The sequence below is a fragment of the Nerophis ophidion genome, linkage group LG02, assembly GCF_033978795.1.
Source record: "Nerophis ophidion isolate RoL-2023_Sa linkage group LG02, RoL_Noph_v1.0, whole genome shotgun sequence".
Classification (NCBI taxonomy): domain Eukaryota; kingdom Metazoa; phylum Chordata; class Actinopteri; order Syngnathiformes; family Syngnathidae; genus Nerophis; species Nerophis ophidion.
Genome location: NC_084612.1, coordinates 32010826 through 32032323, shown reverse-complemented (window position 1 = coordinate 32032323; position 21498 = coordinate 32010826). Strand labels below are relative to the sequence as shown.

Sequence of the window (21498 nt, the reverse complement as noted above, 5' to 3'; positions counted from 1 at the left end):
CCAGTTTTAACACCATTTCTGTACTGTTTTTCATGTAATGTCTTCAAGCAGATAGAAAAGAATATGCATGTTCAAGTTGCTAGCAACGATTTGTCAGGAGCATGTTTTGCTGTTTACTCTTGTTTGGTTGTTGTCTGACTTTTTTAACCCAAACAAAAGAGCTCCTCTTTTTGGCACCCATCCTCTGCTGGATTTGTTGGTTTAATTTCTGTTGTGCTCTTTCTCTCTGCAACATTGTTTACGTCAATGCTTCAGCCATAAATTTACATCCTGTGCTGGATTTGTTGGTTTAATTTCTGTTGTGCTCTTTCTCTCTGCTACATTGTTTACGTCAATGCTTCAGCCATAAATTTATTTGAAGAGATGCTAAAATGGTCCTGCAAAGCTTAGCATTAGCTGCATTAGTTACATTAGATGTACGCCAGATGTTAAAATGATGATATAAACAATAGTTAATATTATATGATAATGAGTTTTGTGTCATACAACGATATACATCGTAATCGCACAGCACAAGCTTGTTGTGTAGATGTATCTTGTGTTCATGTGGCTGAAATTCTTTTTTTGTCACAAAGTATCTAAAATTCACACGTTTTGGAATATATTTAGCTGAAATATTGTGCAAATATGAAAGTGAATCATATGAAGTTATACAATTCTTTATAAGCATTTTTTAAAAGTTTTGTGGTAGAAATGATAAATACTGTAGTTATTGTTATATGGTGTTATATTTCGCTACATAAAGCCAGAAGCCAGAACAATAATTTCCAATGTAATGGTACAAATGTTTGCCTTTAATATCAGAGGGCATTGGTTTAATTTCTGGTCAGAGTTGTTGCATCAAAAGGGGCATCGACTGTAAAAACCTCAGCAAAACCATTCATGCGATTGACCTGCATTAAAACTGTCAGAAGGCATGCGTCTCTAATTTAAAGGCCTACTGAAATGAGATTTTCTTATTTAAACGGGGATAGCAGGTCCATTCTATGTGCCATACTTGGTCATTTTGCGATATTGCCATATTTTTGCTGAAAGGATTTAGTAGAGAACATCGACGATAAAGTTCGCAACTTTTGGTCGCTAATAAAGCCTCGCCTTTACCGGAAGTAGCAGACTATGTGCGCGTGACGTCACCGGTGTGAGGGCTCCTCACATCCTCCCATTGTTTATAATCATAGCCTCAAGCAGCAAGAGCGATTCGGACCGAGAAAGCGACGATTTCTCCATTAATTTGAGCGAGGATGAAAGATTTGTGGATAAGGAAAGTTAGAGTGAAGCACCAAAAAAAAAAAAGCGATGGCTCCGGGCGGCAGCAGTGTGAGCGTTTCAGATGTAATTAGACACATTTACTGGGATAATTCTGGAAGATCCCTTATCTGTTTTAGTAGTGTTTTAGTGAGATTGTAAAGTCATACCTCAAAGTCGGATGGCTGTGGTGAACGCCAGTGTCTTTGATGGAAGCCATCGGAGGAGCCAAGCTCACAGCTGCTTTTTTTGACAGCTGCTGCAGGATGAGGTCCAGTAATCCACTGATGTTTCCGGTAAGAACCGACTTAATATCACAATTTTCCCATCTAAAAACATGCTGGTTGACATAGAGTAACATGTTCGCTTGACAGCTCTGTGTTAAAGCTTCACAACATATCAAGAAACACCGGCTGTCTCGGTGCTAAAAGCAGCTGCAATCCACCGCTTTCCACCAACAGCATTCTTATTTATAGTCTCCATTATTAATTGAACAAATTGCAAAAGATTCAGCAACACAGATGTCCAAATTACTGTGTAATTATGCGATGAAAAGAGACGACTTTTAGCCGCAAGTGGTGCTGGACTATGTCCCCTCCAACCAATAACGTCACAAGCACGTGTCATCATACCGCGTCATTTTCAACAAGAAAAACTCAGCGGGAAATTTAAAATTGTAATTTAGTAAACTAAACCGGCCGTATTGGCATGTGTTGCAATGTTAAGATTTCATCATTGATGTATAAACTATCAGACTGCGTGGTCGGTAGTAGTGGGTTTCAGTAGGCCTTTAAAAATGCAGTGACAGCTATGAAGACATTACTAACTATTGGATCCATTCATCCATTTTCTGCCGCTTGTCCTTTGGGTTGCGGGGGGTGCTGGAGCCTATCTTTTTGATGTAGGTTAAAAAAAGTTATAGGAAAAAAACAAAACAATTGTTCAAATTTTTGGTTTATATGTTGTCCTGGAATCTGTAGCAACTATTTTAACCATTTAACTATTTTTTTTACTTTGTGCATGCATGCTTTGTGAAGCTGTTATATCAATATCTATTATTTTTACCAATTTAATTCTACATATTCTCCTGCAAAGCTTTCCCACCTCATCCGCCGCATGGTGACACAATCTCCAGCAGCAGCAGCGAGGATGAAGAGGAATGGTGTACGTTGGTGCGAAGACTCAGGCTGAGGAAGAATGCGACTAGCATGGCCCAGCCCTTTGAAGTAGAGGAAACAAAAGTGAAGTCGGGTCGTAGCGAAAAGGACGAGAAGGTCGAAGAGGAGAAACAGATGGCCAAGCAAAGTGAAAGTAGAACTGCGGCACTGCGAAGCCAGGCCAGTGGGACGCTCAACACGTGCATCCTGCTAGCCCTCGTCATAGCCATCAGCATGGGCCTTGGGCACTTCTATGGTAATCATTTGTTAGTGGTATCTTATTATGTGTACTTGCTAGCATCATATTTGTCAGGCTTGCCACTGACAGTTTGTTTGTGTTTTAGTTTTCCCTCTGTGTGTTTAGTATTTCCTGTCCTTAGTTCCTGTCAACACTCTTATTTTGGTTCAGCTTCCTGTTTGTCTCCCTGAGTGCTTTGTTTCCCCTCAGCTGCGGCTGATTGGCACCTGGTCACACCTAGTGTCAATCAGCCCACTTCTATTTGAGCCTGTTTTTGTCCTCCAGTCAGTTGCTGGATTATTGTCATGTCGATCGCTCTTGTCGTTGCTACCTGTCGTGTTGTATCTTATCTTGTCTGTGCAGCGTTGCGGTAAGTTATGTTTGATTGCAGTTTTTAGCTTACTGCCTTTTGTTCCCTGCTTCCAAGTTTGTTTTTATATTACATGTATGACTTCTGTTTCCTGCTCGATTCTTGCTAGCTTCCATGCTAAGTTCCTTTTTGTTTTCTAGCGCCCATTCTAGCTCCCTTAGTTTGTTATCCGCCTCGTGCGCGCTTTGTGTTAGTACCCTTTTGTTCTTTTTCTATTATTTAAATTAAATCATGTTTTCCTGCAAAATGCCTCCCTCCTTCTCTACATCTTGGGGTTCGTCACAAACTAACTCTGTCAGAATAATCCAGCCAAATTCGAACTCCGCAGAGATGTCTATGGCAGAGAGGCTTTAATTAGCATTAACATTTATGGCTAATTTAAAGGAAAGTTTGGACGCTTTTCAAGCCCTCTCCCACCCACCCCTGTTGTCTGTGGGCCTATCTGGGGACGTCTTGGATCCGTCCCTTGAGGGGGGGGCTATTAGTAGCTGTGCAGATGGGGAGGCACAACTACTTCGTGTCCCAGTTGGTCTGCGACAGATGGCGCCATCATCTCCAGTAGGCCGGCAGACGACACCATCACCTCCGGTGGGTCTGCAACCTACGGCGCCATCACATCGGGTGGGTCTGCAACCTACGGCGCCATCATCTCTGGTTGGTCTACAACCTACGGCGCCACTACGCACTCCGGTGAGCCAGCAGACTCCACCACGCACTCCGGTGGGCCAGCAGACTCCACCACACACTCCGGTGGACCAGCAGACTCCACCATGCACTCTGGTTGACCAGCAGACTCCACCACACACTCTGGTGGGCCAGCAGATTCCACCATCTTCTCCGGTGGGCCAGCAGCAGGGGGCGCCACCACCATCCTCTCTGGTGGGCCAGCAGCAGGGGGCGCCACCATCCTCTCTGGTGGGCCAGCAGCAGTGGGCGCCACCATCCTGTCCTGTGGGCCAGCTGAGGGCGCCATCGTACTCTTGTTGGCCACAGAGGTTTTCATTTCATGGGCGACCACCTCGCAAATTGCAGCGGCGTTCTATTCGCTGTCGCCACTTGACTCTTCCCCGCTGGGTGCGGGGACACTTGACCTGGCGGCCCACCGCCTTGTCCTCCCTCCACCCTCCCTTGACTTTGGACTGGTTTTTTTTCTAGGGGATGTGGGGTTCGTAAAACGTCTGGTATCCGTTATGGTAGGGGGGGCTACTGTCAGGCTTGCCACTGACAGTTTGTTTGTGCTTTAGTTTTTCCTCTCTGTGTTTAGTATTTCCTATCCTTAGTTCCTGTCAGAACTCTTATTTTGGTTCAGCTTCCTGTTTGTCCCCCTGAGTGCTTTGTTTCCCCTCAGCTGTGGCTGATTGGCACCTGGCCACACCTGGTGTCAATCAGCCCGCTTCTATTTGAGCCTGTTTTTGTCCTCTTGTCGTTGCTACCTGTCGTGTCGTATCTTGTCTATGCAGCATTGCGGTAAGCTATGTTTGATTGCGGTTTTTAGCTTACTGCCTTTTGTTCCCTACTTCCAAGTTTGTTTTTATATTACATGGACAACTTCTGTTTCCTGCTTGATTCTTGCTAGCTTCCATGCTAAGTTCCTTTTTGTTTTCTAGCTCCCATGCTAGCTTCCTTAGTTTGTTATCCGCCTCGTGCGCACTTTGTGTTAGTACCCTTTTGTTTGTTCTTTTCTATTATTTAAATAAATCATGTTTTCCTGCAAAATGCCTCCCTCCTTTGCATCTTGGGTTTCGTCAGAACTAACTGACAACATTGTCTCATTTGCAGGCAGCGGGCAAGTGCAAGAGAATCTAAAGACAGCAGACAGACTTAATGACATGGACAGTGTGAGGGATCTGCTTCAATATCATGTAAGTCAACATCAAATCACGGCCCGGCCACACACAAGTTCAACACAGGGCGCTATAACTGATGTGCAAATGCTTCAAAGGTCATTTGCAACTTTTCAGACTTGGGCATGAAGTTCTAACCATGTGGTTAGTGTTAGTTTGGGTTTCATTTTTAAGCCACTCCTAAATCACAAGATTTCTACAAATGTTTTGAATTTCTCACGCCACAACTAAAATCTTTCCTATTCCATATAATTAAAAGAAACCTCCTCTAGTGACCCAGTAAGATGCAATTTTTTTTTTTTTTTAAGCCCCTAACATTAAAGTACAAGACATTGTTCCTCCCACAGTCCAAAAAACATGAATGTTCTTCTATTGCAGACTCTAAATCAGGGGTCCCCAAACTTTTTGACCCGGGGGCCGGGCTGTTTATATATATGTATATATATATATGTATATATATACATATGGATGTCGTAGTGGTTTGTGCAGCCCTTTGAGACACTAGTGATTTAGGGCTATATAAGTAAACGATTGATTGATTGATTGATTGATATATATCAATTGAAAAATACATTTTTAGACAATTTGATTTGCCTGAGCGGCTAGGAGACTGAGAGTAACAAGCAGCAAGTGGTAGAAAATGGATTAGAAAGGACAGATTTATAAAAAAATAAAAAAAAGTTTTTTTTTTTTAACTTTGCACTTCTTGAGGGCCAGATCTCCAACACAGGCGGGCCGGATCTGGCTCGCGGGCCGTAGCTTGGGGACCCCTGCTCTAAATTGTGAAAGGGTGTGAATGTGAGTGTATATAGTTATTTGTCTATATGTGGAGCTGTTAACCTTGTTGAGATGAAGTCTTTCTCTGAACGTGTTGCATGTGAAGGTCAAGAGCACAAACCTTGGCCTGGACGACTTGGATGATCAGAATGTCATTTCATTGCTGGCGAACGTTGTTGAGAAGATAAGCAAAGAGAACAATGACCTCAGCATCCAGCAGAGACATGTTGAGGTAATTTATGTTTTCTTTTCCTCTAAACATTACAAGATGAGAAACAGGCCAACAAACATTAATTACTCATATAGTGGCCAGCAACTTTTATTTACTTAACTGCAGACAGTACTGGGTGTTTATTATAGATAGTTCCCTATTTTCCAGACTATGAGTCATACTTTTGTAATTAGGCTGGTCCTGCGACTTATGTCAGGTGCCTGTAGTCGTATATAAAATTATATAATTGAACATGTTTTTAAATGTTACATCATGCTGATCGACATAAACCAAGATGTAAAAACAACAATCCACGGCTGTATAGACAGAGTATGGCCAACTTGATTTCAGAGTTGGTGTCCAACATGCTCCCTGTAGTCATGTGAGGGGCTTTTGACATATCAGAGTATGACTAGACAATCTCCCAAATGATTAGTCAATTGCCCCTTCTGTAACTACAGAGCGCCATGTTGGCCATCTATACATGGCTCTAGCGACAATTATACGCTGCTCCTTTGCAACACTGAGGATGAAAAATGTTATGGATTCAATGACGTAAATTGAGAACACTAGCATGGTGAACTGGCTTACCAGTAACTTGCTTTTTGGACTCGCCGACTTCTTTGTTAATTTTGCTTATTCAGCCTCCCATATATTTTCCTTATGCTTTTGTGTATGAATAACTGTTAAGATACCTTTCTAAATAAATTTGATGTATATACAGTTTTTTTATGGAGTATTTTTTTACTGGCACGTCTTATACTCAGTACTTGGAGCGGCTAGTACTCCTGAAAATACGGTGTATCTATTAGAGAAGAGGCCGTAAATCATATTCAACTGTTCTCCTTAAAACACCCGTTTCCCACGGGTCTTTATACAAGTCAAACTAAGCAAATAGTCTTCAAGAACACATCCATGACAACATCAAGAAACTCAATAAGAAGCAGGATAGTTACAAATATTAAAAAAATAGATAATATGAAAATAATAATTGATCTTATGATACGTCCACAAAGAAGACGGTCATCAAAAATTTAAGTATATGCCCAAGTGACCTGCTGTTATTTGAGGGAAAAACATTTTTTCTGTTCTTGTAGGCATACTATACTTTGCGATTAAAGCCCAAATGCACTTTATTCGTAATTTTGCTTGTATTTCACAATCTTTATGTGAGACAAGCACATCTGTTTTTCTTTTTCAATGCATTCTAACTCGTAAATAAACACTAGCTATTTAAATGCTTGCAAAAGTCAGTCAACAATGGAGGTAATATAATTTGCTTTATTCCACCTTTAAAGCATTCTAAAATACCTCCATAAACATTTGAAATATATGCTGTTGTATATATGTACAATAGTAACAGGAACATTCATAATTACATGTACTATTTACATATTTTGCTAATTTTTAAGCATAAGTTGGTGTATTAATTTCAGAAATACATTACAATGTTCGCTTTTTCCTTTGACAAAAATAACTACTAATCTTAGGAGAGTTTGTGAGTGCCAACAAAGATTACTTTGGGACAAATGATGATCCAGTACTTTATATTTTTAGTCAGGAATATACAGATGATTAACTAAGTTTTAGAAGCTCTGTGATAATTAGATGCAGCTTTAATTAAATTTAAGCATATTGTAGCACTAATGCTAAGTGCTGAAAAAGAAACAATCACTTAGTGTACACTTTCTGCTCCCACATGTTCCAGTTTAAATAAAGAATTAATCACAATACTTCCGCAGGTAGAAAAAATAACAGTGTTTGCTGTGTTTTACGAATTACAATGCATAAGGAAAAGAAAAACATACTGGTATGTTCCTGTCTTACATAAGAATTATGAAAAATAGGCAAAATTCCATAAAAAGTGCAGTTCCTCTTTAAAGTTAGAAACAGTGTTAAAGTAAATATGATATATTTCATAATGGAAAAATATTTCAAAAGTATATTTTTATTGATTTTCTTTATAATCAGGCCCAGCGAGATGGCTTGGCAATTTTACTGAGACAGAAAGAGGAGAAGAGCAACATTTTGATAGCCACCAACCAGCAGCTGAAGAGCTCTTTACAGCGGGAAGAAAAGACCCTTTCCAGCCTACGAGAGAAGCTGAGCAGCCTGCGCTCCAGAGTACGAGATCTCGAGGCAAAGGGAGCCGGCGCTGACTCACTGCTGTCTGAAAACCAGAGACTGAAGGACGAGCTGGAAGGGGAGAAAGAGCTGGTCCGAAACCTTCAAAGCAACAGTGTGGACATTGTGGCGGAGGAACTGGCGCTGAAGAACAAACTGAAGAAGGAGAGGAAGGTTACAGAGAAACTGCGCCGGAAAATCAGTGAGCTGAGGAGCAACAGTGACTTGGGAAAAGCAGGAGACGCGGAGGCCATGGAACTTAAGTCCCGCCTGAAGGAAGCGGAGAAAAAGCTAGGTTTTGAGCAGCAGCGCTCTGACCTCTGGGAGAGGCTTTACCTGGAAACCAAGGAAGGCCAGGCCAAAGGAGACTCAGAACCTACATTGACGAGCCCAAAACTAGTCATATCAAAGAAAGTAAAAGAGACTTTTGATGCAGTCAAGAACTCCACCAAGAAGTTTGTCCATCACCACAAAGAGCAGCTAAAGAAAGCCGAGGAAGCTGTTAAGGAAAACCTGCGCAAAATCTCAGATTCTGTCAAATCTACTTTTCGTCACTTCAAGGATTCTGCCTCGACCTTCATCAACAAGGCCAAAGCATTCTATGAGTGCAACAACAATAAAAAGTGTCAACACAAACACGACCAGACCAACCACAATACACGGAAACAAGGTGGCCGTGTTCACAAAGAGCGAGGCGGCCAGAATGCCAACCTGAAAGGATGCCAAGGAGTGCTTAACTGTGCCTACCAGGAGTCCATGGGCCTCTTTAACATGCCCACTGAGCCCATACGAGCGGACGAATTCCACCAGCTACTCTGGAGCTACTTGCAGCAGGAAGTGGACCACTTCTACCACTGGGAGGAGCTGGGGAGCTTCATTAGCAACTTCTTTCACAACGGGTACTTTATCCATGATCGCATGCGCTTCACTGACTTTGTCAGCAAGGTGGAAGCCTACCTGTTGGACTTACATGAATACCACGGGCTTGACGACGTCTTCGGAAACCTTGATGACTTCATTTACAGACACTTCTTTGGAGAGGGTTATGCTAAGAACTACGGGCCCAGGTGAGCAGCATGCACTTGGTAAATATATATATTTTTTTTAGTTCTTAGGGTGTTGCATTACAATGTCTGTCAGGCTTTAGGAAAAATACATCACGGATCAAGAATTAGAGCACCTAAAAAACTGCTGTTGTTGAAACGGCGGTCCTATGCAAATTAGTCCATATTATGTCAGATTGAATGTCTTGAAAAAACATTATCTGATACCGCCACTGCAAATTTACCTAGTTATCTAATTCTACACAAGATGGGTATACAAATAATCCCATGTGTACAATTTTTCATGCTTGCCCATCTCCCAGCGGGCCGCTTGAACGACCAGACTCCAGAGAGGAGTCGAGGGCGACCCACCAAGCTCGTAAGCAGCAGAGAGATCGAGCTCGTCCCCACAGTGAGCGCAGGTGGAGCAGGACGGGCAAAAACGGACACATGGCTGACGTCAAAATAGAACTGGGCCCTATGCCGTTTGACCCCAAATACTAACAACAAGCGTACATAGGTTTGGTTAGAAAATGACAACTGTTAAGTCCTTTTCTTGTTTGCCAGTTTTCACAATGTTTATTTTGATGCTTCTGAATGTCCTTTGGCTGGTGTCCGTTTGAGAATGGAATCTCCATTGTGGTTTTGCTATTTAAATAATGAGTACTTCTGTTTAAAGGCATTGAACTACAAAACATTGCTGTAAAGGTAGTGAGGGAAATTTGATTTGAACTTTTAAACCCATTGAGTGTTTTGACCCTAAACTACCTCAAACATCTACCATTCAAAATAAACAGGGTTTGTTCACTAATCATGGAGCAACTAACCATGATTTCCATTGAAATTGCACATACCGTACTTCCTTGAATTGCTGCCGGGGCGCTAACTAATTTAAAACCTCTTCTCACTCCTGCGCTTACCAAAGGCATGCGGTAAAAGTAAGCATGCACTAATTATTTTAAAACTTCTTCTCACTCCTGCTCTTACCAAAGGCATGCAGTTGAGTGTGATGTAAGCTTGGACCTTACATCCTACTGATTAGCTCTAAATCTTCTTCCCTTTATGCGATTTCAAATTACCGGTATTGAAATCAGCCTCCTCCATTTTGAAAATTGTGACAGAGGAAGTGTCACTCGTGACGTCACGAGTTTGACCAGGCGGTAATACTAAGCATGCGCTAATTATTTTGGGAAACGACTTTGACACGGCAGTAATTCAAGGCAAGCGCATACTACATGCCAGTGGTTCTCAACCTTTTTTCAGTGATGTACCCCCTGTGAACATTTTTTTAACTCAAGTACCCCCTAATCAGAGCAAAGCATTTTAGGTTGGAAAAAAAGAGATAAAGAAGTAAAATACAGCACTATGTCATCAGTTTCTGATTTATTAAGTTGTATAACAGTGCAAAATATTGCTCATTTGTAGTGGTCTTTATTGAACTATTTGAAAAAATATATATAAAAATAACTAAAAACTTTGAAAAATAAACAAGTGATTCAATTATAAAAAAAAGATTTCTACACATAGAAGTAATCAACTTAAAGTGCCCTCTTTGGGGATTGTAATATAGATCCATCTGGATTCATCAACTTCATTCGAAACATTTCTTCACAAAAAAAGAAATCTTTAACATCAATATTTATGGAACATGTCCACAAAAAATCTAGATGTCAACACTGAATATTGCATTTCTTTTCACAGTTTATCAACTTACATTCATATTTTGTTGAAGTATTATTCAATAAATATATTTATAAAGGATTTTTGAATTGTTGCTATTTTTAGAATATTTTTTTAAAATTTCACGTACCCCTTGGCATACCTTCAAGTACCCACAGGGGTACGCGTAACCACATTTGAGAACCACTGCTATATGCCCTGCGGCAATTCAAGGAAATACGGTAATTGGCCCTAGTGGTGAATGTTAGTGTGAATGTTGTACCTGTTGGCTCTGCGATGAGGTGGCGACTTCTCCATGGTGTACCCCACCTTCCACCCGAATGCAGCTGGGATAGGCTCCAGCAACCCAGAGTGGAACAAGTAGTAAAAAATGAGAGTGGCCGTCTGTGAGCCAAAATATATGTCAAAAATATATGTCACAGCATATAACAATCCCCATGTACCATAGGTGACCAAGCTTTTTCAAGAAAGAGCATCATACAGAAAGATTAAGGGAATGTGGCGGCCCACTTTGATACATTTGTTGCATTAAATCCTAAAACTAGGAGTGATGAGATCGGGTCAGCTCAAAATGTGACAAAATTTGTTTTAAAAAAAATCTGTCCCACAGACAGAACAATGAGAAATTGTTCATTTGCCAAAACAGACTCAGTCTTAGCCTTTAAGTGTAATATTAAATAATCTATCTTACTCAACAAAGTCATTTTTGACTGGCAAAGGCGAATAAAACAAAATGTCCCTGGGCTGTACTTGGACACCCCACCCATATGCAATGCAAACATACCATGACATCATTCTTTTTTTATTGTGTAAATGATCTTTCCTACTGAGTAAGTGTTTCTAAAAATATTAGATCAATGATGAGGCACATTTTGAATGACTATTATTGACAATGCTATTGCACACTTTGAAAGTTGAACACTGCGATCTTTATAATTGGTGACAAGTACAAAGTTCATTTTGACGCCAGATAGCTTGAAACCTCTTGTAACATTTGTAACAACTGATCTGAGACGTAGGCTTGGCCCAGGACAAACAATTTTAACCAGGGATGTATATTTTATTTTGGGTTGTATGTCTGAAATAGGCAGCTTCTTCTATAAGCTTGTGTGATGCTGTTCTAACATTCCACTCGTTTTTGTTTCATCTCAACTGGAACATTTTTGTTTTATAAGTGATTTAGGGAGGGGAAAAAAAAAAAAAAATTCACACCAAACTTTAGTGCATCATTAATTTTTGGGTGGGTTTATTTCATAGGAAAGAAGTGAAGCTGTATCACAAGCATGGCGTTTTAAAGTGTATTTTCAGCAGCTAATGCACAATATCAGACATATTGGCTAAAAGATGTGTTCCAGTGGTTGTCAGTGCCTTTCATAAATAAAAATACTTCCTCCAACTCTTCCCGAGGGAAAATGAGTGTGAAAAATCTCTGTGGTCTTTGTGAAGTTATTCTTGAGTAAAAATTTGGAGATTTCCTACAACATAAAACACATCAGTGTGAAGTAAGGCATCAAGTTTTTTCCAACACAGATTTTGTCACCAATGTTTACCTTTTCTAAAACATCAAACATAACCAAGTGAGTAGGGCCTGAGGACATCTGTGGAAATGACGTTGTGAGCCAGTGAAGAGGGTCACTATAGAATCCATCTGCTTCATCCATATAAGCCCCTTCACCAAGATCAGGTGGACACTCCAGGAACCTCATCCTTAGTGGACAATGGATATGACTGCATGGAGAGAGAACCATTAGCTGCTTGTAGAGTCCGCCACATCCCACCAAGCAGTACCTGTGGAAAGGCGTGGAGTGGCAGGGCATAAGAAAGAGAATGTACGGCTGTGGCTGCTCGGAGATGTGGCAAAGTGTCCGTAGGTGGCTCATCACGTCCAGAGCGCCGCGCTGGTGGATGAGCCCCGTGTAGAGAGCAGCGAGCAGGTTGGTCACTACCAAAACACACGCAGCTGTTCGTCGCCACACTTTTAAATGAGCCATCGATAATCCTGAGGGCACATCATATGGCTAAAAACCCATTATTGATATGCGTATTGTTTTTTTGTTTGCAACTTACCGCAAAATATCATACAGAAGGGAAGCACAGGGTAGATGAATCTAAACTCCTTGTGAGGGAGCACACTGAAAATAACAAGCAAGCTGTTAGCAAACAAGATGGAGTAAATAGGTGTTTTTCCTCCATTGCTCTACTGTGGTAAGAAATAGTATATACACTGAACGCCATACACTCTTTGAAGTGTTAAAAGCAAACTTTACAGGTCATGGTGGTGAAAATATATTGCAGAATTTTCTGATGCTGCTATCGTATATTCAGAGGGTTAGACACTGTCAAAAAAATCTATTGACTTGAAACTGGAGAGATCGGGATGATTCAGAGCCATTACTTGCCTTTTTCAACTTAAGGACAATCTAAGCTCCCAAACTCAGCCAATCTTTACAACAGCTGTGTCCAAGAGTTTAAATGCCGAATATTGTACTCATGTCGGTAAAACATTCCTTCAAAAGGGATGCATGCTCAGGGAGATACTTACATTTCTATGTTAGCTACACACATGCAGGAGTGATGTAAATTCCAGGAGGGTGTATGTCTTGCCAGAACACCGGCTCAAATTTGAAAGCAAGCAGAACGCGTCACCGAGAAGCCACAATTGGCAGTCACACTTCCGTCAGTCTACCCCAGGGCAGCTGAGGCTACAAATGTAGCTTACCAATAGGGCCCTGGGGATGAGGGGGCTTAACCACCCCAATAACCAACCTCCTGCCCCCCAACCTCAACAACCCTCCCGAAAAAACAGCTTGAAAAAAAAATCATTATTTCACTCAACAGAACAGCAACAATGGAGCAGTTGGAAAAAACTATGCAGCCAAGTGAGAGAGAAAGTAGACCATCGCTTGATGAAGCTGAGCTGTTTCTGATTGACAGCTATGAACACCAATCACTGCATTCCACCTTCAAAATCAGGGCCCACTGATTGGGTGGGGCCCCTAAGCTTCACCATGCAATAATACGGCCTTGCTTACCACCAACATGCTTACCACCAACATGTTGAAAAGTGAAACTGGAAATTGTGATGTATCATGTATGCTTGCATGTTCGAAATAAACTTAAACTCAACTCATCTCAACTCACCATCAATTTGTGAATGTGGAGTGAATTAATGATAGATTTTCTGTAAAGTGCTTTGAGTGTCTAAAAAAGCGCTGTGTAAATATAATGTTCTACATCTAATATTAATCTAAGATGCTAATCCTCAGCACCATGGCAAAAAATAGCCCAAGTTTCTTCCCCGTAAGATTAACACAAGAAGTAAAGGAAGGGCATAGCATGCTAAACGGTACACACACACACTGAAGAGGATGACAAAACTTCCATGTAAAATACGGGTGATCGATTCAGATGTTGATACTATTGATACCTAATATCAGTGTATTAACGATATTAAAGTTTTTAGATCAATATTTTCTTTGTATTAGAATAAAATTTCTGGGTCAATTTTGTTATTGTTTACAAACTCTGTGGCCTAGTGGTTAGAGTGTCCGCCCTGAGATCGGTAGGTTGTGAGTTCAAACCCCGGCCGAGTCATACCAAAGACTATAAAAATGGGACTCATTACCTCCCTGCCCTGCACTCAGCATCAAAGGTTGGAATTGGGGGTTAAATCACCAAAAACGATTCCCGGGTGCGGCACCGCTGCTGCCCACTGCTCCCCTCACCTCCCAGGGGGTGATCTAGGGTGATGGGTCAAATGCAGAGGATAATTTCGCCACACCAAGAGTGTGTGTTACAATCATTGGTACTTTAACTTTAAAGCTTTCAGCGCAAAACCCAATAGTAGTTTTTGCTTTTCAGCACTAGCCACATTACTTTGTTTCAATTATATTTGTATGTAACATTCAATACCATATATTTAATACATCTTATTTACAAAATCCTAGAAAATTCTAAATTTAATAAGCTAAGCTTTATAAAAAATATGTGATTGTGTTTACTTTAGTTACTTGCAACAAAATATTTTCAGTTCTATATTTGTTTAAAGTATCAGATCGGTTCCGAAATCGAATCAGTTCTGAGGCTAAAAATATTGATTTGGACATTCCTCCTTGAAACAATGAAGATCTAAGTTTGGAAAGTCACATTTCATTGTTATATTGGCAGATAATTTTGTATTTTATTGGTAAATTTGTATTTTAAGTACTAAAGTATATCTCAGATTATACTACATGCTAAAATGAGCAAACTGGTTTGACAAAAAGTGCTCAGTAAGAAAAAATCTTCAACCTTTAGATTTCAGATTTTGCACAAGACCACTACATATTTCTTTACCTGTACACGCCAATAGTCCAGGAAATTGTCACCAGCAAGATTTTGTATCTTCTGAAAGCCAGGCAGCATCCGTGAAGAAAGAACGGGAGATGTGGGCCCATGACGACCACGAAGCCCTGCGTGAAGTACCAGTGCCAGGGGTGGGAGCCATAGAAGTCTGCCACGCCGTGGAAGACGTTAAATTTCAGGAAGTTGAACTGCACAAAGGTCCACTAACAGACAAAGCCACAATTTGGGGTATTTTAACCAAATGTTTACCCTTTGCTGTTAAATGTCATTGAGTGTTTACAGAAAAATATTCACCACTGCAAATTGCAAATATAATAACAGTGTTAAAATTGCAGTGTCAAGCAAAAAGGTTCACCTTTCCATAGAAGATGCAGTCGATTACGATTGAAATCACAACAGTTGAGGCCCTGGAGAGGTGAAAAGAAAAAGTTAACGCAGAAAAAACGACAAAAGTATATGAGTATGAAAATTAAAAGCACAAACCCAATAGGGATGTAGTCATGAGCAATTAGTCTCAGTTTGTTTTCCTCCTGCCAGAAATGGTAAATCAACAGCGGAACCCAGACAATCAGGGCTGTAGGGCGAACAATGATCGCCAGGGCAACGAGGGTCAAATAGGTTTTGCTGGAGAGGGGAAAAAGCAAGGTGTCAGTCTGGAGTCTATTACACAGAGAGACATGTTTATCATGTTCGTCAGACCTGCTGTGTTTTTGGGATGCAGACAGAGGGAAGTAAGACAGCGCCATGCAAGTGATGCTGGTCTCCATGCTGTTGCTCAGCGTCCTGGTGCAGCAGAACCATGTAAACCACGAGCACAGCTGGCAGAAGGCCTGAAGAAACACACAACATGCAACATATATTGTACCAATACATCCATCTACCGCTTTTATTTACCATCCACTTTGCAACTTGTCCACCCTCCAGTGTTCTCATGAGGAAGAAGAACTTGAAGTCTGCAAATGCAGCGAGGAGCGCTTGAAAGACTCGAGGCAGCCATATCTGCAGGAGGAAACAAACCAGCTTGAATAACGCTTAATGGTAAATGCATGACAAAAATACAGATTAAAAAAAAAAACTTTCCAAGAGATAAACAGAGTCACAGTTTATGAAGTATAGTAGTTTGTAGATGAAGGCAAAGATGAAAGGATAGGTGAAGCCTCTAAGGCCTGCTTTCCATTCCCAGGTTAGATGGCCATAAATTGCATTGTTAAGGTTATATACAATTATATGAAACCACATTAGTGTAAATCTTGGCTGCTATAAAATTAAATACATTAGTAACTCAACTGTATATAAAATCAACATCTCACAAATTAATTAAAATTGATTTAATTGGTGCTTGCCTACTCTCAAAAACAGCACAATTTTAAAATTTAACATGCCTTATTAAATAAAATGTAACTTTTAGATATGATGTATTGCATGATAAACAATACAAGATAATTTACCACCAACAATTACAGTACTTGTCTGAAGTAACGTAATAGTTAAAAATGTAGTTACAAGCATCCCTACTCTGTGGGAAGTGGACTTCTACAGTATCTCCTTTGAACTGCTTCTCCGTCAAACACACCAGCAGCAACTTCTCCATATTTTCATGTATAAATGTCTGTTGTTTAGATATTACTTTAACAATATTGTTTGGCATTAGGCTCATTCTGCTTCAGTGTGGTGCAGACTAGCACTAAGACCAGCACTTTTTGATTTTTTTCTTTCTTTAATTCAATGAATATTAAAGTACCAATGATTGTCACACACACACTAGGTGTGGAGAAAATTGGCCTTTGCATTTGACCCATCCCTTGATCAACCCCTGGGAGGTGAGGGGAGCAGTGGGCAGCAGCAGTGCCACGCCTGGGAATCATTTATGGTGATTTAACCCCCAATTCCAACCCTTGATGCTGAGTGCCGAGCAGGGAGGTAATGGGTCCCATTTTTTCATAGTCTTTGGTATAACTCGGCCAGGGTTTGAACTCACAACCTACCGATCTCAGGGCGGACACTCTAACCACTAGGCCAGTGTGTATATATATCATATACTCAGTGGCTGAGAGAATAGCATGCACTTCTTCTCCATACTGTTATTCATACTCACTTCCTTACAATGGTTAGAAAACAAAATTATGTCCATCTCTGGGGAAAAAGCTAATGCTCGCGAGTAAGACCAGATGTTTTGGGCGGATATTATGTGGTTCACTGTGACATTTGCTATGTCAACTAATGGCGAGCATGCTTGTAATTTAAATATTTATTTGCAACTTAAAGCATCACAATTAACTGAGGGATAGCTCTTATCTCAAAACACTCCTAAACTGAGGCACCTCTGTAATTAGAGTCAGTTTTCACAATTAATTCAAATGAGAGCAATTGAGAATACTGTTACATCTGACCTATTGTCAAATGTAATATTTTTTGGTGCTGGTATGTGTCATACACTATTTAAATGAGTATAGCCAAACATTTAAATTTAAAAAATAATATGACAAATAATACAAAGGCCAACAAAAATAAAGCATGATATAATTACGATGAGGCATTTGGAATACAACAAATATTCAAAAAAACTATAGAAAAATAAAAGGTGGATATCCATCCATCCATCCATCCATTCTACCGCTTGTCACTTTTCATGAAAGGATATTCGAAGACCATGTGATGGGCGACCTCCAGAGACTGCCAGTACTCATCTGGAACAAAGCTGCTCTGTACTAGGAAGCAGTTAATGATCCGGAATGTCACAGAAAATGCTGCCACTCTCAGCACATCTGCATGGAGCAAGAATTATGACTTCATTATTAAGTAGGTAGTGTTGCATGATGATGTCACAGCAACCAGGAAACCCACCATTTCTAAGAGGAGCATGATCTTCTTTTAAATAAAGCAGTGACTTTCTTTTCCTTAGTTTCACGTCCACATCGTTCTTTTCGAACCTCAAACGTCGTCTAAAAGTGTCCATATGGGCATTGTTTCTTTAGACGTATAACTATCTGACCGGACTACAATCACGACAGTCGTTATTTCAACATTATTCCAAAACAAAAAAACTCTCGCAGCAAAGATGAACTAGTATTGTCACGACACAAAACGGACACGATATAAAAAAAAACGGTTTAGTATTCTGTAAACGCCGACTCAATTACAAAATATTCAATAACATTCAGGAACTCCAACTTGCAATGTTTACAACTTTTCCATTTCGAAAGGCCGCTGTTTACGGCACTTCCGCAATTATTTGTACTTCCGGTGTAGTCTTGTACGTAGCTTTCAAATTAAAAAAATAAAACTGCGTAACTATTTTCGCGAAACCAGATACACAGCAGGTCAACGCTAAAATTGGATTTCCTTACACACGTTGGTAGAATATGTGTCATAGAGTAGAAAAACATGCATTGCTTAGCTTTAGAAGACTTTTCGAAGCACTGTATGCTTCTCTCCAGCAGACGGCGACATTGACGTATTGCAGTTAGCCCAAGCAGAGAATAAACCACTGCATCATGGCGGTCATTAAAAAAATGTTTCGGTCAATGAATGTATCCAGACTCTAATGAGATATATTAAGACCATATGTTTTAATAAAAATCACTTGATATGCTTGTACTAATACAGTACGGTGCCCAAAGGACTGACTCTAATGGTATACATTCCAATACAGTAGGTGACGCTAAACACCTAATGACGTTGGTTGTGATTTGCCGTATAATATAGAAGAAGATTGCGTTCAACGTTCCTTGTATGTCCTCCCCGTTGAGTTTGTCCACGCATCGGTGTTTTGGTCTTTCGTTGGTCAATAACATTCTGTGAAGTGCCACAAAAAGTAACTCGGTGAGTTCACAATTACCATATAATCCCCATTAACCTGGTGACAACATGTCCATTTCTGAAAGCAAATAGGCTTCTCATGTAGCGATTAAGCTAACAAGCAACAACAAAATCATTCTGCTGGAATATCCGGTGTAAACTTTCAGTATAAAACTTGTTCATAAATATTTTTAATATCAACCAGTTTTTAAAAAAGCAGGTAAATGTTAAACTATGTGATAGTGACAATACATATTTTGATGCCATGGATAGGCACAACGTGTTAACCTCTTAAGGCCCAAGCTGTTTGTTTACATGCTTTTTTTTGTATTTCTCTTTGATATTTGGGCTTATTGGACCCTAATTAAAATAAAAACTAAGAATCATCTTTTTATATGATATACTAAGTCCATAAGTAACAAACGTGTACTTCATGTTTAGTGACATTCTAATTCGTAATTTTACACTTTTTTAAATCGAAATTCCATTGTATGGTATACCCTTCTGACACCACCAGATGGCGTGTATAAGTGTCCACATAAGGGCCATGAGACCTCAATTCAGTAGTATACACCAGTGGTTCTCATACTTGAAGGTATGCCAAGGGGTACGTGAGATTTTTTTAAAAATATTCTGAAAATAGCAACAATTAAAAAATCCTTTATAAATATATTTATTGAATAAAACTTCAACAAAATATTAATGTATGTTCATAAACTGTGTGAAGAAATGCAACAATGCAATATTCAGTGTTGACTGCTAGATTTTTTTGTAGATATGTTCCATAAATATTGATGTTAAATATTTATTTTTTGTGAACAAATGTTTGGAATTAAGTTTATGAATCCAGATGGATCTCTATTACCTTCCCCAAAGAGGGCACTTTAAAGGCCTACTGAAACCCACTACTACCCACCACGCAGTCTGATAGTTTATATATCAATGATGAAATATTAACATTGCAACACATGCCAATGCGGCATTTTTAGTTTACTAAATTACAATTTTAAATTTCCCGCGAGTTTCGTCTTCGAAACGTCGTGTAATGATGACGTGTACACAAGACGTCACAGGTTTTTAGGAAGTTTGAGCGCTGCGCACACACACAGCTAAATGTCGTCTGCTTTAACGGCATAATTCTACAGTTTTTTGGACATCTGTGTTGCTGAATCTTTTGCAATTTATTCAATTAATATTGGAGAAGTCACAGTAGAAAGATGGAGTTGGGAAGATTGAGCCTTTAGCCACACAAACACACGGTGATTCCTTGTTTAAAATTCCTGGAGGTGAAACTTTCCTATGGATCAGAGCGCAGTCAGGCTAACATGAATCCCGACCACATGTCAACCAGCAGGTTTCGGTGAGAAAATTGTGGTTAGAAAGTCAGTTCTTACCGGAGAAAACCTGAGCTTGTGCCGTCCATAGCTGCCGTCGACTCCCCTGAGACACTGCGCGTCAAGACACCCGTGGAGACACCCTTCCGACTATCAGGTAATATTAAACTCACTAAAACACTAGCAACATAATAGAAATATAAGGGATTTCCTAGAATTAACCTAGTAAATGTGTCTAAAAACATCGGAATTATTCGTCCCAATGCAATCGTGTTTTTTTTTAAACTTTTTTTTTTCTAGTCTGTCGCTATCAATATCCTCAAACACAAATCTTTCATCCTCGCTCAAATTAATGGAGAAATTGTCGTTTTCTCGGTCCGAAAAGCACTTTTTGTTGGAGGCTCCCATTATAAACAATGTGAATATGTGAGGAGCCATCAAACATGTGACATCATCGTCTGCGACTTCCGGTAGAGGCAGGGCTATTCTCTTAGCACCGAAAGTTGCAAACTTTATCGTGGATGTTCTCTACTAAATCCTTTCAGCAAAAATATGGCAATATCGCGAAATGATCTAGTATGACACATAGAATGGACCTCCTATTAAATAAGAAAATCTCATTTCAGTAGGCCTTTAAGTTGATGATTACTTCTATGTGTAGAAATCTTTATTTATAACTGAATCACTTGTTTATTTTTCAACAAGTTTTTAGTTATCTTTATAGCATTTTTTCAAAATAATTCAAGAAAGACCACTACAAAAGAGCAATATTTTTGCACTGTTATAAAAAATAATAAATTAGAAACTGATGACATAGTGCTGTATTTTACTTCTTTATCTTTTTTTTTCAACCAAAAATGCTTTGCTCTGATTAGGGGGTACTTGAATTAAAATTTTCACAGGGGGTACATCACTGAAAAAAGGTTGAGAACCATTGGGGTACACAATTTTGGAAATAAGAGCTAAAAGGTACATCCACGCTGTGGCCAACTAAGCCTAAAGTGGTAACTGTAAATACATTTTAAAAGTATTCTAACACCATTTTTGCTGCTTTTTTAGGAACACCTCTCTTGTTCTCTCAATACTGGATCTGCCTATTGCAAGGAACCATGTTTCGAAAGAAAATACCCTTTTCACAGATGGCCTTTGCCGCAGTGCTTGGGGTTGTGGGTGGTTTCTACATCTACAGACCCTACTATGACACAACGACAAAGATCACAACACAGCAGCCAATCCAGGATACGGCACAAAAAGACCAAGGAACTGACGGACATAAATAACCATGCTAAGTGCATTAAGGGACAAAAATAAACGAATATTAAATTTGCAATAA

The 21498-nt window shown here is 39.8% G+C and overlaps 4 protein-coding genes across 12 annotated transcripts in view; 3 read left to right on the top strand and 1 right to left on the bottom strand.

Annotated features, from left to right (window-relative positions):
• ccpg1 (cell cycle progression 1) overlaps nucleotides 1-12115 on the top strand; it is a 24736-nt gene extending 12621 nt beyond the window's left edge. For all 6 annotated transcript variants that reach the window (XM_061881605.1, XM_061881598.1, XM_061881610.1 and 3 more), the window contains 5 exons: nucleotides 2341-2658; nucleotides 4790-4872; nucleotides 5738-5863; nucleotides 7814-9033; nucleotides 9333-12115. In XM_061881605.1, the coding sequence (XP_061737589.1) occupies nucleotides 2341-2658; nucleotides 4790-4872; nucleotides 5738-5863; nucleotides 7814-9033; nucleotides 9333-9513 (1928 nt within the window). In that variant the 3' untranslated portion in view covers nucleotides 9514-12115. The remainder of the gene's footprint in view (nucleotides 1-2340; nucleotides 2659-4789; nucleotides 4873-5737; nucleotides 5864-7813; nucleotides 9034-9332) is intronic.
• Nucleotides 11919-18966, bottom strand: pigb (phosphatidylinositol glycan anchor biosynthesis, class B). Of its 2 annotated transcripts, none has more exons than XM_061881673.1 (12): nucleotides 17878-18966; nucleotides 17675-17798; nucleotides 16115-16231; nucleotides 15928-16033; nucleotides 15733-15863; nucleotides 15517-15657; nucleotides 15389-15440; nucleotides 15025-15236; nucleotides 12757-12821; nucleotides 12478-12631; nucleotides 12240-12417; nucleotides 11919-12164 (listed from the first exon to the last, which is right to left on the bottom strand). In XM_061881673.1, exons 1-12 carry the CDS (start codon nucleotides 17987-17989, stop codon nucleotides 12051-12053), a joined length of 1506 nt encoding a protein of 501 aa, XP_061737657.1. In that variant the 5' UTR covers nucleotides 17990-18966; the 3' UTR covers nucleotides 11919-12050. The 2 variants fall into 2 exon arrangements, with proteins under 2 accessions (XP_061737657.1, XP_061737648.1); XM_061881664.1 differs by having other exon boundaries at nucleotides 12478-12688; nucleotides 17878-18964.
• On the top strand, nucleotides 18717-21498 carry LOC133539638 (protein PIGBOS1). Of its 3 annotated transcripts, none has more exons than XM_061881716.1 (3): nucleotides 18721-18855; nucleotides 20257-20322; nucleotides 21225-21498. In XM_061881716.1, the coding sequence occupies exon 3, from the start codon at nucleotides 21275-21277 to the stop codon at nucleotides 21443-21445; it is 171 nt and encodes a 56-aa protein (XP_061737700.1). In that variant the 5' UTR covers nucleotides 18721-18855; nucleotides 20257-20322; nucleotides 21225-21274; the 3' UTR covers nucleotides 21446-21498. The 3 variants fall into 3 exon arrangements, with proteins under 3 accessions (XP_061737685.1, XP_061737700.1, XP_061737693.1); XM_061881709.1 differs by having other exon boundaries at nucleotides 18732-18855; nucleotides 20183-20322; XM_061881701.1 differs by lacking the exon at nucleotides 20257-20322 and having other exon boundaries at nucleotides 18717-18855.
• rab27a (RAB27A, member RAS oncogene family) overlaps nucleotides 18721-21498 on the top strand; it is a 29043-nt gene continuing 26265 nt past the window's right edge. Inside the window, exon 1 of the mRNA XM_061881692.1 lies at nucleotides 18721-18855. The gene's annotated coding sequence lies outside the window, so the exon portion shown is untranslated. The remainder of the gene's footprint in view (nucleotides 18856-21498) is intronic.